Raw genomic sequence first — 17,293 nt, 5'->3', positions numbered from 1 at the left:
TGCACTACTAGGAAGTGCTGCCCCTATGGGCCAGGTCCAGAGGAAGGTCAAAGTGTAGGAGTTAGGCCCTGGCACATCTAGGAAAATTCGGATGACCGAGCAGGGAGTCCTGGCCAGTCGTGGCCCTGACCTATGCCCTCAGCCCTTCTGAGGAAGGAAGGGGGCTGACTTACTGGAAGAGGGAGCCTGCACCCCTCCCACGATCCTCCAGTCACTGGGCAGTGCTTCAGGCGAAAGTGCCCTGAGTGCTCCCCCCCTAATCCCGCCTCCCCTCCCTGGAGCCCCTCAGCCTCCCTGGCCTGCACTCACCGCCTCAGACCTTCATGGATGTGGGTGGCATCACCAGCTCGTTCGCCCTGGGGGAGAGACGGGCAGGGGTCAAGGTGGCACATCAGCGGGGGCCGGGCCCGGGCACTGCTCTGGCACATCGAATCACGGGGGCCGGTTGACCGGACGTGCTGGGCAGGGACCTCGTCAGCCCCAGGGGGAGGTGGGAGAGCCCAGGGGTGGGGAGAGGAAAGAAAGAGAAAAGTAAAGAGGAGAAAGTCAGAAAATGAGAGAAAAAGGAAGGAGAGGGGTCCCAGCTCAAAACCATTAACCCAAGAAAAACCCAAGCCTAGAACCACAGGCACAGCTGGTTCACCACGGGCTCCCTCGGTGAGGGGCTGAGGTTTGTGGGCGCAGGCAGCATCAAGAGGTCAGGAAGGCGGGACCCCAGGGGCCAGGCCACCCACCCACCTCCCACTTAGGCAGGGTTGTGGCAGCAGAGGCAGCAAGCCCACCCACACCCACTCACTGCTGCTCGGCCTTGGCACGGTCACTGAGGAAGAAGAGGGCAGTGGCTAGGAAGAACATGCCACCCAGGACCACGACGAAGGGGCAGAGCATGAGGGCGTAGCCCAGGCTCAGGAACTCCCAGAGCGGGGAGTCCTTGGTGCTCTGGCGGATCAGGTCGGAGATCTGCGAGGATTGTGGGTGCATGTCAAGGCAGGCCAACTCCTGGAGCCCGTCACCCACCACAGCCGCTCCCACCCCAGGCACTCACAAAGCCGATGAGGTAGGGGCTGCCAGCATCCCCCAGCAGGTGAGAGGTGAAGCTCTGCAGGGCCACGGCGGTGGCCCTTCTCGTGGGGATGACCACGTACTGTGGAAGAGGTGGCAGGTCAGAGGCCAGAGGAGCCAGGCCCACCACCTGGCCTCATCCCTGGGGTCAGGACACTTCTGAAGATCCCTTCTGCCCTGGTGTCTTAGCACCTCACCCCCCTCACCCCAGGGCCGTCTGCTCATCCCCAGCTCACAGACCGGCTGCGACTCTGCACTGCGGTCTTGGAGAGCCAGCTGCAGTGGTCAGGGAAACAGGCCCAGGGGCACACAGGTTGCACAAGGGTCAGGCAACGCTGGGCCCAGCCCCTGACTACTCAGCCTCCTGCCCTCACCTCCCACCAGCTAAAGACCCACCTTGGTTCCCCTCCATGAGACCTGGGAGGTCTAGGTTGGCCTGCGAGGGAGGGGGGAGAAGAACCCTCCCTGGAAGAGCCTGCACTTCCACCCCCGGGCACCCTAAGTACCACGTGCCTAGAGCTGCTGGGCACCCTAAGTACCACGTGCCTAGAGCTGCTGGGCCCAGGAACCCTTATCAGACTAAGCAGGCCCTAACCACGGGCCACAGCCCTGAGGCTGGGTGGGCCAAGGCAGTGGAGGAGCGTGGGCAGACAGCAGCCGGCTCAGTGGGTGCCCTGGGCAGCCCCTGCCCCGAGCTCTAGCTGCCTCATCTAGTCAGAGTGCCTGCCCTTGGACAGTCTGTGGGAGCAGCCACGGCCCGCTGGGCACCCTGTTACAGGGGGCAGGGAGGAGACCTGGATCCGATGGGATTGTGTGGCCCCATTTCCAACTATTGTCACGTGGCTGTGACACTTAATAAAATGGGACACGATTTCCCTGAGACCCAAACCCTGTCAGCAGCTGGGGCTGCCCCTGGGGGCAGAGGCAGGGAGGGGGTCCTGCCCAGCACCAAGCACACTTGATTCTAACAGATTCCTCCTCCCTCCACTCCGGGCATGTGCAGTGACGCCCCCCGGACCCCCCTGCCACACACACACCGCCACCCTGCCTGGCTCCATGCTGAGGCACAGAGTTGAGTCAGACCCCCCTCCACCGCCCAGCCCCCGCCAGTCCCTGGTGTGGGTGAGAGAGAGACGGCCCAGAAAGGCAGAGATGCAGGAAGCTGGTGGGCAGGGCAGCCTTCCTGGAGAAGGGGGGCTGGCAGGAGCCCAGCGCCAGGCTGCCTCTGATCCCCTGGGCTGCCCCATACTGAGGCACCAAACCCTGAGTGCCCCAGGGTCGGCCCACGAGGAGCCCTCAGCCTCCTGCCCCCAGGGCCAGTCCCTGCAGCTCCCACTCTCCCCACCCCCACCCCCACCCTGCTGGGCTCTGCACCCCCTTCTCCCAATTCTCTGACACTGACTTGGAGTCCAAGGCATAGGACCAGGTGTCACCCCATCCCCAACTCTCACCACCCTCAGACTGCTGCAACTGACCAGGACCACAGCCCCTCCCGGGCTGCACCCAACCTCGCCCAGGGACACCAACCCCCGCCCCTCGCGCTCAGACAGCCCTTTGTCCCTGGCCGGCTAGTCTGGAGCCCATTGTTGGCCCTGTGAAGACGGCCTCTGTCCTCCTGGCCACAGCCCAGCCGCGGGCACTCAGGCAGGCACGCCTGGGACCCAGGCTGAGCTGGGTCGATGGAAGCTCAGACCCTGGGGGAGGAGCGCTGGCAGGCGGCACCCCCTCGGTGCCAGCCTGGCACTGCCAGCCTCCCCACCACAGACCTGAGCCTCCAGACATCCCCTCCCCACCCAGGCTCCACATCCATCCTGCCTGCTCAACCCTCCAATTTCAGGCCCTCTCCACGCAGACCCCAACATCTCTGATCCCCTCCCTGCCTCCAGGCTCACCTTCCCAGCCTAACTCCCCCACCACCACACACACAACCACCACACACACAACCACCACACACACACACACCACCATCACCACACACACCACCATCACCACACACACAACCACCACACACACACACCACCACCACCACCATCACCACACACACACACACACACACACAACCACCATCACCACACACACCACCATCACCACACACACACACCACCACCACCATCACCACACACACACACACCACCACCACTACCATCACCACACACACACACACACACACACACACCATCACCACACACACCACCACCACACACACACACCACCACCACACACACAACCACCACACACCACCACCACCACACACACACACACACACACCATCACCACACACACCACCACCACACACACACACACACCACCATCACCACACACACCACCACCATACACACAACCACCACACACACACACCACACACACACACCACCACCACACACACAACCACCACACACACCACCACCACACACACACACACCACCATCACCACACACACCACCACACACACAACCACCACACACACACACCACACACACACCACCATCACCACACACACACACAACCACCACCACCATCACCACACACACACACCACACACACACCACCACCACACACACACACACCACACACACACCACCATCACCACACACACACACACACACACCACCACCACCATCACCACACACACACACCCTACCACCACCATCACCACACACACACACACACACACAACACCATCACCACACACACACAACACACACACCACACACACACACCCTACCACCACCATCACCACACACACACATACAACACCATCACCACACACACACACACACACACACCACACACACACACCACCACCACCACCACACACACACCACCATCACCACACACACACACACAACCACCACCACCATCACCACACACACACACACACACACCACACACACACTACCACCACCACCACACACACACACACCCTACCACCACCATCACCACACACACACACACACACACCACCACCACCATCACCACACACACACACCCTACCACCACCATCACCACACACACACACACACACACAACACCATCACCACACACACACAACACACACACCACACACACACACCCTACCACCACCATCACCACACACACACATACAACACCATCACCACACACACACACACACACACACCACACACACACACCACCACCACCACCACACACACACCACCATCACCACACACACACACACAACCACCACCACCATCACCACACACACACACACACACACACCACACACACACCACACACACACACACACACCACACACACACAACACACACACACACACCACACACACACACACACACCACCACCACCACCACACATACACACACCACACACACACACACACCACACACACACCACCGCCGCCACTGCCACCACCACCAAGTCCTGCAGCTCTTCCTCCCCTTCCTTCGCCCTCCCCAGCTGCCCAGAGAGTCAAGAGGCCTGGTCAGCAGAGGCGACCTCAGCTGCCTCACCATGAGGATGTCTGCGGTGATGGCCCAGTTAGAAAACAGCAGCGTCTCCCCGACAAAGATGCAGATCTGCCCAGGAGAGACCAGAACAGCCGTCAGGAAGCCCCCCCACACACACACACTCGTGGCCTCAGCTCGCTCCCTGCACCCTGGCTGCAGGCAGGGAACCCCAACGCCTCCCAGCCTTCCCTGGCCTGCAGCTCCCGGCAGTCAGGCTCGTAAGGAGTGTGTGGCTTATCAAGATGCCCACAGCCGAGTCCTGGACAGGCCCTGGACAGAACAGGGGCAGGCACATAAGAGCCTCCCCATGGAGGGAGGAGGGCCCCATAAATCACACTGCTTCTCCTGCCAGGCCGCTCCCTACCACCCCTGAACCCCCCACTGCACTCACATAGGCCCCCACGATGCTGCTCTTGGCGGCCACGAAGATGAGGCAGATGAAGATGGCAGAACCCAGCATGCCCACAGCACACACCAGCGGGTCAGCTCTCTGGGTCCGCAGGCGGCACCAGCGAGTGGCTCCTGCCCCCGTGACCACACCCAGAAAGCCCGTAAAGCAGGTGATGGCCCCAAAGATGAGGCTGTGGGACAGAGGATGGTGGGGGATGGGTTGAGAGGAAGGCCAACGCTGGGGCAGAGGACTGGCACCTCTGTCCAGCATCCCTCGCCACCCTGCCGCCCACCTCCCCCACCTGGGCCTGGCCCCACCTGTCCTTGGCCCCACAGGGTGGGCTGCTGCACGCCTCTGCTGTCTTCTGCACGACTTGGGCGCGGTACAGGTACAGTGGGATCCACATGCCCAGGGCCCCCGTGGCGAAGGACACGGCCGACGTGGCCAGGGAGGAGAAGACGTAGCTGCGGCTGGGGAGAGGCCGGGCAGGGACACTGAGTGGGGCCCCGGAGGCACCCTTCGCTCCCCACTCCTCCCAGGGTTGGAAGGCTCTGATGTCTCCCCTTGCGGGCTCTGGGCGTGAGGGCTATGGCAGCAGAGTCATCAACACGTGGCCACCATGTCACTCCCAGCACTGCTGGTAGCAGAGACAGCAGGGAGTCCAGCCGCGGGTGCTAGGTGGGCCACCCCCTTCTCACCAGAACGCCCCCAGCAGGACTCACTTGCGGATCAGGGCCTTCATGTCTCGGAGCCATGAGGTCCGTGCCTTGAGCTGCCCCCCGAGCTGGTCAGCATGGCCTCTCTTCGTGGCTGGGACCAGGACGAGGATGAGCGTTCCTGTGATCATGCCCGCGATAGGGGACACCTGATGGCACAGGGAGCACCAAGTTAGGACGCCAGGGCCAAGCCGGCGTTGTCTCTGCTGCACCAGGAGGGGGAGCGCAGGCAAGTCACACTCTGGGCTCTGGGCTCCAGGTTCCTCTGGGCTGGCATCTGCCCAGCCTTCCCGATGGGGCTGCTGAGCAAAGCCGCTGGGAATGAGGTCAGCAAAAGGGCGTGGGGGCTCAACCTGCAGTGTCCAGAGCAGGGGTGAGATGGGAGGGGGGACCGAAGGAAGAAGGGAGGGGTGGGCGGTCAGATGGATAGAGGAGGGATGACAGATGGCTGAATATGTGGACAGACAGATGGAAGAAAGAATGGATGGATGAGTGAATTAACAGACAGGATGATGGAACAATGAATCACTGGATGGTTGTGTTAAGGCATGGAAAAGCAGGAAGATGGCTGGATGGCTGGATGGGTAATGGATGGATGGAAAAAAGGAAGACGGGGAGATAATGGACAGGCATGTGGAATGATGAGTGGGAGAGGAGAGAGTGCCTGTGCACAGGGAGCCAGACACCAGCCCTGCCCTGGGTCAGGTCCTCACCCTGCGGGTCACCGGGAAGGGACTGGCTGGGCATGAAGCATCCAGCACATAGACCAGGTAGGTTATCATGTGGGAGGAGCCCACGTGGCCCCAGAACAGAGGCTCAGGGCCCCCTTGGGTCTTCCTTGGGTCCTGCCCCGTGTGAAACAGAAGCGCCAGGCCCCAGCCCTCTCTCCAGATGTGGGGGCCACTTTGGCAGCCTGGATTCCAAGGTGCCAGCTCCTCTGCCAGCTCGTGAGAAACGGGAAACCTGCTCCCCCCCACACAGGCCTGGAGCCTCTCCATGCGCTCCCACTCCCATTAAGGAATTCCACGGAGGCTGCTTCCTTCCTGCTTTTGAGGAAAAAACACTTTGTCTTAGCTTCCTCTCCTCTGGGAGACTGGGGATCTCTGTTTCCGGGGACAGGAAGTGGCTGCAGGCCCCCACAGAGGTTTTGTCTCAGCCTCGCCCGAGCACAGAGCCAGCGCTCACAGCAGGAAGCGCCATCGTGGATCTGGAATTTCCTGACCTGCTGGGAGAGTTCTTCGTCCCTCAGCCTGGGGGCCACTGAGGGTGATGGGCCTGACTTGGGCTCTGCTCACACCTGGATTCCCCAACAGAGTGCAGGCCTGCGGGGTGGGAAGTCTGGAGGCCCAGGCCTGCATCCTAGCCCGGGGTCTGTCCCTGGATCTCTGGGTGACCCAGGGCACAAGCTGATCTGGGGGTGTCCTTACGCGCAAGGCCCAGTGCCAATCTCCGGCTGCCTGCTTCACGCTGGAGCCAGTGATGTAGCCCAGGCCGCTGCAGAGAAGACAGGCACAGTCAGCAGGTGGGGGGGGGGGGGGCGATGCTCACTGTCCATGGGGCAGGACCCCTGCCCACCTGCCCCAGCCACCCGGCCAGCCACCTGGAGAGCAGGTCCAGTGTTTCCCCAATGCTGACCACCCACATGTTTAGGTCACCGAGGACCAAACCTCAGGGAGAGGGCCCGGTCAGAGCTGCAGGGGACCTCGCCCGGATCCTCACCTGCCCAGTGGGATAGCGAAGTAGAAAACAGACAGCATGAGCGTGCGTGTGTTCTTGGTGAAGAGGTCGCCGATGATGGTGGGCGCGATGGTGGAGTAGCTGGCCTCCCCGATGCCCACCAGCCCCCGGGACACAACCAGCAGCCAGAAGTGCTGTCGGGGAGGGAGGGGCGGAGAATGCTGGGGACTGTGCTGCTCCTCTGCCTGCTCATCCTCGGCCCCCACTTTGCCCCGCACCCCTGCAGGGTCCAGGAGCTAGGGGAGAGGTTGGAGCCCAACCCCTGCCTCAGCAACAACTGCACCCTTAGGCCACTCTGGGCCTCAGTTTCCCCCTCCAGAGAGTGGGTCTGACTGGGTCTGGTTGGCCCAGTGCTGAGATGGGACTTGACTCTCCCAAGCTGAGTGTTGTAATTCTGGCCCAGACAGGCCCCCTCTGTCCTCGTAAGCACCGTGGACATAAGCCTGTGTCTTCTCCACCACCCCAATTGGGAGACTTCCTCCCTGAGTTCTGGCCCCGCCTTGGGAGCCTCAGGTCACCCTTCTCTGTGTCCCACCCCCCCACAGGGCAACTGGGCTGGCCCTGGCAGCATTGAGGAGCAAGTGTGAGTGGGGAGTGGCCAGGGCAGCCCAGTGCTCGGTGCTCCTCCCCGCACACACATCAAAGAGCACAGCCCCGCTGATCTGGGAAGGGTGGGGCCGTGCCAGCTGCCAGTGTACGACCCCTTTGATGTGGACCGGTCCTCTCTGTCCCCAGCTGCCCAGGGCCTGAGAACCCAGCCTGGTCATCTTTCCCCGGCCCCACCCTGACCACCCATCCGGCCAGCATCGCCCACATCCAGCCCTCCTCTGGGCTCTGCTTCCCTCCCTCCATCTGCCTGGCTCTTTCCCGGTCCTTTCTCTGAGTCACTGGTCCTGCTCAGCCATCTCTGCGCCTCTCATTTCTATAGCTCGTTACCCTCTCCATCCCCGAGTCTTTCTCTGGTTCCTTACTTCTGCTGCTTTTCCTGGGGATCATCTGCCAACAGCCTTTGCCTATTTTTTGTTGAACTGTCTTTCTTGCCTTGGTTTCTGTTAGCTTTCTGGACATCCTGGGTAATGATTCTTTGTTTTTAATCTTTTTTAAAATATATTTTATTGATTTTTTACAGAGAGGAAGGGAGAGGGAGAGAGAGTTAGAAACATCGATGAGAGAGAAACATCAATCAGCTGCCTCCTGCACACCCCCCACTGAGAATGTGTCCACAACCAAGGTACATGCCCTTGACCAGAATCGAACCTGGGACCCTTGAATCCGTAGGCTGACGCTATATCTACTGAACCAAACCGGCTAGGGCCTGGGTAATGATCCTTTATTACGTATATCACAAATAGTGTATGGAGTTCCTCCATACAGAAGCTTCATGTCTTGTTGTTTAATTTGGAATGTCCAGTCTGCTCATTTCTCCTTTAATGGCTTCTGGATTTCACATCTTGTTCAGGAAGGCCTATTCCATCCCCAAATGAGAGAAGTGTTCTCTGGTATGTTACGGTTGTTATATTGTAGAGAGAATGCGACTGGGAGGGGTGTCCTCAGCCATTCTCCCCAGCACAGGAGCAGACAAACAAGCCCTGTCTGACCAGGGATTCTATAGATTCCCACTCCCCTACGGCCCCTCGCAGCCCACTGCTCTGTGCACTTGCTACTTGCACATCCACGTACCAATGAACAGCATTTAGTGTCCCGTGTGCTTTGAAAAAAATGAACATAAAAGGAACCATTCCATGAACTCTGTCCCACAACTTGCTCTTTCCCTCCTTCTTATCTTTCAATATAGATCTAATTCATTCTTTTGTGATTTGGAGTCTCCTAAGATGCCCTAGCTGCCGTTGCTCAGTGGTTAGAGCGCCGGCCCATGCATCGGAAGGTCTCAGGTTCAATTCCGGTCAAGGGCAGGTACCTGGGTTGCCAGTTCAATGCCTGGCCCCAATCCGGGTGTGTTCGGGAGGCAACCAAATGATGTGTCTCTCTCACATCGATGTTTCTCTCTCTTCTCTCTCTCTCTCTCTCTCTCTCTCTCTCTCTCTCTACCTCCTCCTTCCTCCTCCCTTCTACTCTCTCTAAAAATCAATGGAAAAAATATCCTTGGGTGAGTATTAACAAAAAAAAAAGTCTCATAAGATGAAGACACCCCATTTTATCTGGGCTTCCCCCAGTCATGGTCCTTTAGTTAGTCTCCCTTTTTTTCTATTTTAAGACTACAGCAAACATCCTCGCATGCACTCGTGTCTCCATGTTGGAGTTTCTGTCTTGGGCATATACCTCAAAGCCAAAGGCTGGGCTATGGGATTTACACAGCTAGAATTTTACAAAACCCGGCCGTGTCGCTCTCCAAAGAGTCTATCCATTTACACTCCCACCAGCAGCTGGAGTAACACGTAGTATTGCCAGCCTTTCTAATTGTTACCAATCTGACGGGTGTGAAATGGTATCTCATTGTTGTTTTAATTTGCATTTCCCTGATTACTTGAGAGTATAGTCTCTTCCTACTGTCAATGCCCATTGGGTATCTTCTCCTGCAACTGTCTGTCACTATCTTTTGCCCATTTTTCCACTGGGTTATTTGTCTTTTGCTTGTTGATTTATAGTTCTACATGGTTACAGTTTGCTTTTTACTTTACTCTGACTTATCCGGAATTTATTTTGACGCTTGGTTTGAAATACGGGCTAAACTTTATTTTTCATCCAGATGGACAGTCAATTCTCCCAAAACCATGAGATGCAACTTTCATCCTACACCCAATTCCCATAGGAAGGAGGACTGAGTTTCCCGATCTCTTAGTCCGTCCCTCTGCTGTTTCAGGTAGAATAGCCATATTGGATTAACTCACAGGGCAAGTCCCCTTTCGCTGTTATTTTTCACCATGTTCTTGGCTGTTCCTAGGCGTTTTCTCTGCCAAATTAACTTCAGAATCCTGTGGGACTCGGATTGCGCTTGCAGTGAATTTATAGAGTAATTGGGGTGATCTGTCTGCTTCTCTCTCTGCCTCTGCTCATCTTCTCTCCCCAACCCTCTCTCCTCTACACACCTGGAGGAGGCTCAGCCCTGGCATCCTGGTCCTGTCCCAGAAATAGCACCAAAGATCGGAAGTCCAGGGGCCTGGCCAGGGCAGGACATGGCCCAGCGAGGCCCTAGAGGCGTTTGGTCCAAGCCCCATTTTCTACTGTGGGTGTCAGGTTGACACTATGGCTTGGAGCTTTCCTGAGCCTGACCTTCCTCTGAAGCAGCCCATGAAGCAAAGTTGTATCCCCAAACCTGCTGACCCCCTCTGCCCTCACTTCCAACCCCCTCTCGATCAATGTAAATCTGACTCACCATGTCCTTCTTCACATTCTTCCTCAGGAGGAGGCCCAGGCCCTCCCACCTGGCATCTGAAGCTCTCCTTGACTTGGTCCCTGCCTTCCTTTCCAGCCAAAACACTCTTTCCCTCAATTTCTGAACACACCCCACCATCTGCACCCATGGGAGTTTGCTCCTTCTGCCCATGCTATCTTCACCAAAAGGCCTCATCTCCCTGTCCTGCCTGCCCAGCTCAATGCCACCTCCTCCAGGAAGCCTTCCCTGAACCATGGGTTTTAAGAGACTGCACTCCTTACATTGACTCTCAGCACTTTGCACATCTTGAAGGCTCTAAACACGGGACCTTCTGCCACATCTTCCCACCCCAGCCTGGGTGCTCCCAAGGACAGGGCCAGGGTCTCCTCCTTTGTCCCCTAAGCTGCGAACTTCCCGAGGACAGATCTGGTATTCTTCCCTTCTCCCTCTATCTCCCTCTGCTGTCACCATCATGTGACTGTCCTTCCTCTGCTGAACATCCCCAGTGATGGGAAACTCACTACCTCTCAAAGCAACATATCTCCTTTTTGGAAGAAAGAGTCAAAGTAATGATTTGCTGAACACCTGCCATGTTCCAGGGCCTAGATATTCATTGGCTTAGTTATCTCTCACAATAACCCTTTAAGTTGAGAAGTATTATCCCCATTTTAGAGATAAAGAAACTGAGGCTCAGAGAGGTTAAGTAAATTTCTCCAGATCACAAGGCTGAGTGGGCAACAGAATTGATATATTCAAACCCAGAACTGTGGGAGCCGAGTAAGAAACATCTTCCTTATGTTGAAGTGATGCTGGCCTCCCTAAGACTTTGACCCAAGTAGTTAGCTGGCCATCACACAAAGAGCAAACTGTGGGAGGCCCAGACAGGGGTAATGGCTCACCTGTGGTCACACAGCAAGATGATGGAGGGGCCAGGACTAGAACCAATGGGTCCCGACTCCTAGCTCCCTACGTTCCTCGAATCCGCCCCAGATCAGAAGCAGCTTAGAGAGTCAGGCTGCCATGCTGGGCTGTGGGCCCCTCAGTTCCGGCCAGTGTGGGGAAGGGTCTATTTGCAGGGCCAGTTTCTAAAAATCCCCAACCCCCGCCCCCTTCCCACTGTCCTTGGAGGATACTATCTGGAGTTGGAGCAAAGGGGCTGGAACCCCCCTTCCAGACTAAGACGGGTAAGCAGACCGCACCCACTGGAGGAACGGAGGGGACACTCAGGGTTGCCGGGCAGGCAGTCCGGCCAGGCTCACCTGCTGGGAGATGAAGGAGCTGGAGAACGTGACTGCCGACCAGAAGAAAATGCCGCAGCTGAGGATCACCTTCCTGTTGAAGCGGTCGCCCAGGTAGCCGAAGATGGGGGCTGCCACCATGAAGCTGCAGATGAACACTGTGCCGGCAGAGGAGAGCGTGAGGGCTGCTGCAGGGTCCCTGAGCCTGGACCCCTCTGCCCACACCACCCCAGCTCGAGGCCAGAGCCCAGGAGACAAAGCTTAGCCTGGGCCAGGGCCAGAGGCAGCAACCCCAGAGAGGAAGCACATGTTAATGATAAACGTTAATGATGACGGGGAAGCAACCTCAGGCAGGCCTGGGCCCAGGGGCGGCAAGAAAGGCCCTCTGGTTCAGGTGACTCTAAGACCCCATCCTCTTTATGCAGGCCCACGACTCATCCAGCTGTAGGGGAGCCCTTTGGGTACTTTTAAAACAGTAAAGATGTACTCCTCGAACCATTTCTATATGCCAGGAGCTGCGCGAAGCCTCACCACACAGTCTCCTGTGGATCCTTCCAGCCCATCCCACCTCGCAGATGGGAGACAGGCTCAAGGAGAAGTGACTTGCCCAGGGCCCCACCAGTAGTGAGCAGCCCAGTGGGGATTTGATCCCGCCTGTCTGTCTCCAGAGCCAGCGGTCCTGCTGCTTGGCCACACTGCCTTCCCCGTTAGACTTGGGAAAGAGGGGAAGGGAACGAGCCAAGGTCACACAGCCAGTCAGGGCAGAACTGGGCCAGAACTCCAGGTCCCACCCCTGACACATCACACAGCACCCTCACTCCCAGCCGGCTGCAAGGCTTCCCTGACATTTGGAAACACCGTGGTTCATTTATTCATTCATCCATCCATCCAACGAAACAGGCAGCCCTAGCTGGTTTGGCTCAGTGGATAGAGCGTCAGCTGGGTTTCGGGCTCGATCCCCAGTGTGGGGCATGCAGGAGGCAGCTGATCAATGATTCTCTCTCATCACTGATGTTTCCATCTCTCTCTTCCTCTCCCTTGCTCTCTGAAATCAATAAAAAAAATTTAAAATAAAATAAATAAATAGAAGGGTCACAGAAAGTGACATTTCAACACAGGAGGTGAAAAAACAAATCATGCATATATTGGGGCAAGAATGGCAAGTACAAAGGCCCTGGGGCAGGAGTGTACTTAGCATATCTGAGAACAGCAAGGAGGCCAGAGTGGCTGGAACAAGAGAGGCAAAGCGGGGAAAGGCCAGCTGGGTTGTGGCCTTATGGCCCATTGTGATGCTGTGGCGTCTGCGGGTGAGAAAGGAAAACACTGGAGGATGCTGAGCAGAGGAGTGATCTGACCTGGTTTTGTTCTTCCAGAACAAGAGAAGGGCAGAGCCTCAGAGGACTCCATGGGGATGCCACTGCCGGTGATGGGAGGGGCCTTGGAGGTCCCAGGTGGGATAAAGAGGCCAGCAAGCAAAGGTAGGCTCTGGGTCAACAGGCGAGGCAGCCCCCCTTCCCCCCTACCCCCAGGAAGTCAGTCCCACAGCTGATGGGCAGATGGCCAGACAAAGGCTGGGAGTGGGCAGACAAGGTGGCCAGTGACTGGCCTCTGACACAGGCTGAATGTGCACATGGGCTGGGCTGCTCTCTCAAGACCCCAGGGCGGCTGGACTGGAAAAAGAGAAACTGGGAGGGGAGGAAAGAGGGAAGGAGGTGAACTAGGGGAAAGAGGGCTGGCTGGAGGGCATGACAGTCTCTTATCCTAGTGAGAACAGTGAGTATGTATGGGATGTGTGGGGGGTCTGTTAATCCCAACCATGTGTGACTGGGACCTTGGGCATAATCAACATAGAGATGCACAAAAGTGGGCGCCAGTGACACACTCCCCGGGTTCTAAGTCCCAGCTGTTCTTTCCCAGCTGGGTGACCCACGCAGGGCACAGCCTCTCTGGGCCTCAGTTAGTGGTGTGCTGATAAAGGTTGAACAACTGGCTCTCCTGAGGTATACTGTTTGCCAATTCCCACGGTGTAAATACTCCCACCCTGGCTGATTTCAAGCTACCAATGTGATGTCACTGTTCCACACAGCACTGTATATACAGTAATTCTACCAGACAGAGATAATAGAAGTAAATAGCTTTAAGAACACAGATAAGAGTAAAACATAGTCAAATAATTAAGAAGTGACGAATTGTACCTAATACCTTGGTGGTTTTTTTAAACACGTTTTTATTAATTTTTTTATTATTATTTGGGGGGGTGTTAATCCTCATTTGAGGGTATTTTTCCATTAATTTTTAGAGAGCGTGGCAGGGAGAGGGAGAGACAGTGAGAGAGAAACATCGATGTGAGAGAGACACATCAATTGGTTGCCTCCCGCACACGCCTGGACCAGGGCCGGGGATGGAGCCTGCAACCAAGGTACATGCCCTTGACCAGAATCAAACCCAGGAACCTTTAGTCCACAGGCCAACGCTCTATCCACTGAGCCAAACAGGCTAGGGTTGTTTTTATTGATTTCAGAAAAAGTGGAAGGGAGAGGGAGAAGAGAAACATCAATGAGAGAAACATTGATCAGCTGCCTTCTGCACACCCCTTACTGGGGATGGAGCCCAAAACCCCGGGGAATGTCCCGTGCAACCTCTAGGTGCATGGGACAATGCCCAACCAATTGAGCCACCCTGGCCAGGGTTATTACCTTTGTTTTTAATATAAGTTGTTTAATTGTAAGTTTACATAATTTAGTTTTTAATAATGGTTGTATTTAAAAACCAGCTCACACAATTCCTAAAAATCTAACAATTGACTCTTAGGCGCAGGGCTAAGTCATTTCCAGCAGGCCAACTCCCTCATCTGTAAAATGAAGCTAAAAGGAGCAGCTCCCCAGTTGCTCTTAGCAGAGGGTGAGATAAGGTTTGTAAGGTGCTTCATGCCACACCCCGCCCCGTCCACACTGGGCCCTTGTTTAGATTATTTCCTCATCTCTAGAAAAAGAATTTTTCCTGCTGGGCCAGTCTCCCAGGACCTTTCAGAGATCAAACCAGGATATGGGCAGGAAGGAGATTCCGGTCTCATTAGGACTTACACACGTCACGGGGGAGGGAGAATGTTCCCTCTGTGCCTGTCTGTGCTAGGTGGGGAGGGAGCAAAAAGAATCAGAGTGGGAGCTGCACCCTGTCTGGTCCCGGGGGCAGACCCCATCCATGGGTTGCCCAGCTTAAAGGGCTAAAATGCCAGGGAACCTGCCAGGATAATGAAGGGAGGCTTCCTGGAGGTGGTGATGTCAGTGCTGGGCAATTAGGATGCATAGCAATTGGCCATGATGATAATACTTAAAATATAAATTACAAATCTTATAAGCGATCCTGTATAACAGTTAAGGAGGCATCATGCCTACTGTTACAATAACCTCAGTTACCATTTATGGGGTATTTATTATAGGCAAGGCCCAAGGATGCGCCTTGGACATACGCATAGGTTATCTCATCTGATTCTCACTATTATCTTCATCGCACAGAGGGGACAACAGGGGCTGAAAGGAGTGGCGTCACACAACTAGTGTGTGGCTGAGCCAGAATTTAAACCCCCATTTGTCTGACTCCGGAGTCCTTGCTCTAAATCACACTACAATTGTCAGGCTAGGAAGGGGGATGGTCCCAACTGAGGTTCCCAAGGTCAGAGAAAGTTCAGAGTGTATTGGGGACAGCGAGAAAGTGGGTCAGGCTACAGCTGAGGAAGCTGTGGAGGAAGCAGTGGGAGATAAGGTGTGGAGCGAGGATGGATCCTAAACACTAGTACCAGGTTTGGCGTTTAGTTAGCGGGCAGTAGAGAACCACAGCATATTTCATGCTCCCCCTTCAAGGGCGCCCTGGAGAGCCCCCACTGGTGGGTGGAGAGGGGCTGAAGGAAGTGAGCAGGGCCTTGGCCAGACCCCGACCCTCCTGGTCCATCCCCACCTGCCTGCCTGCAGTGGAGCAGGGAGGCAGCTGCTGGCTCTCCCCACCTCCCCCCCCCAGCCCCCCCCCCCCGGGCTTTCTGCCTGCTCACCTGGGTAGGCAGAGGCACCCTCTCTCCCCTGCCTCTCTCCCCTAGACTGCAGGTGCACCCCTATTGCAGCAGGTACTCCCTGTCCCCCCGCACCCCGGTTCCAGCCTGCTGAGGTCACCAGGCACCATCCCGAGCTTCACCGTGTCTGTCCCATGTCACAGCTGAGGCCACTGATACATGGGGGGACTTGCCCAAGATGATACTTTGACCCTCCCGACCCTGGACTCCCTCTTCCCTCAGTACCTTCCCTTGGGGACAAGGGAGTCCAGGGTCAGGAGGGTCACAGTGTCATCTTGGGCAAGTCCCCCACAAACCAGTGGCCCCGGCTGGGAAATGGGAGACATGACCCATCTTTGCAGCCCTCCCCTTTGCTCTGCCCGAGGCAGGGGAGAGAGGGTGTCCCAGGCCAGCGGAGGGGGCTAAGCACAATCAATCACGACAGGAACAGGAGGAAAATGCTGCTGGCAGAGGAAGGGCACAAAGGCAGGGGCGCGTGAGCCTGTCCCAGGCAGGGCACAGAGGCCAATCTGGCCAGCAGAGCAGGCAGCTCTGCTGCAAATAAAGACCAGCCTGGCTAGAAGCTTCCCTGTGCCCCACCCCCACCCCACCGTCTTTGTTTGTTTCAGGAGAGCTTTCTGGGCAGCCCGGCTGCCCCACCCCATCTCCCTAGGGCTGGCTTTCCCAGCAGCTCCAACAGGAGGACATCCTGTGGCCCGGGTGTGGGGAAGCCCTTGCTCAGCCCACGCTCATCTCACGTGTGCTGAGCCCACAGGTCTGAGACAATGGAGTAGCCAGCAGGGAGCCAGGGGGTGGGGTGGGGCGGGGCAGGCAGGGCCCTGATGGCCGGGGAGTAAGGGTTGTGGGGGAGTAGGGGTTGTGGGGGGAGTAGGGGTTGGGGGGGAGTAGGGGTTGGGGGGGAGTAGGGGTTAGGGGGGAGTAGAGGTTGTAGGGGGAGTAGAGGTTGTGGGGGAGTAGAGGTTGTGGGGGAGTAGAGGTTGTAGGGGGAGTAGAGGTTGTGGGGGAGTAGAGGTTGGGGGGGAGTAGAGGTTGTGGGGGAGTAGAGGTTGGGGGGAGTAGGGGTTGGGGGGGAGTAGGGGTTAGGGGGGAGTAGAGGTTGTAGGGGGAGTAGAGGTTGGGGGGGAGTAGAGGTTGGGGGGGAGTAGGGGTTGGGGGGGAGTAGGGGTTAGGGGGGAGTAGAGGTTGTAGGGGGAGTAGAGGTTGGGGGGGAGTAGAGGTTGTGGGGGAGTAGAGGTTGTGGGGGAGTAGAGGTTGGGGGGGAGTA

At 56.8% G+C, this 17,293-nt stretch overlaps 1 protein-coding gene across 4 annotated transcripts in view; it reads right to left on the bottom strand.

Annotated features, from left to right (window-relative positions):
- Positions 1-17,293, bottom strand: part of SPNS2 (SPNS lysolipid transporter 2, sphingosine-1-phosphate) — a 39,482-nt gene that overhangs the window by 1,694 nt on the left and 20,495 nt on the right. Inside the window, exons 3-12 of one of the 4 annotated variants that reach the window (XR_013961187.1) lie at positions 11,988-12,124; positions 7,377-7,528; positions 7,085-7,151; positions 5,664-5,806; positions 5,259-5,411; positions 4,942-5,131; positions 4,554-4,619; positions 1,046-1,144; positions 797-960; positions 310-470 (exon numbers count right to left, since the gene is read on the bottom strand). Coding sequence is in view for 2 of the 4 variants with exons in the window: in XM_080679862.1 (XP_080535988.1) it covers positions 310-501; positions 797-960; positions 1,046-1,144; positions 4,554-4,619; positions 4,942-5,131; positions 5,259-5,411; positions 5,664-5,806; positions 7,085-7,151; positions 7,377-7,528; positions 11,988-12,124 (1,363 nt within the window). In the remaining 2 variants the exon portion in view is untranslated. Of the gene's footprint in view, positions 1-309; positions 502-796; positions 961-1,045; positions 1,145-4,553; positions 4,620-4,941; positions 5,132-5,258; positions 5,412-5,663; positions 5,807-7,084; positions 7,152-7,376; positions 7,529-11,987; positions 12,125-17,293 lie in introns of all 4 variants that reach the window. The other 3 variants (XR_013961188.1, XM_080679862.1, XM_080679863.1) reach the window with 3 other exon arrangements.

The sequence above is a fragment of the Plecotus auritus genome, assembly GCF_963455305.1.
Source record: "Plecotus auritus genome assembly, chromosome: 7".
NCBI classification, from domain to species: Eukaryota; Metazoa; Chordata; class Mammalia; order Chiroptera; family Vespertilionidae; genus Plecotus; species Plecotus auritus.
This window is presented reverse-complemented; position numbering and strand designations above follow the sequence as displayed.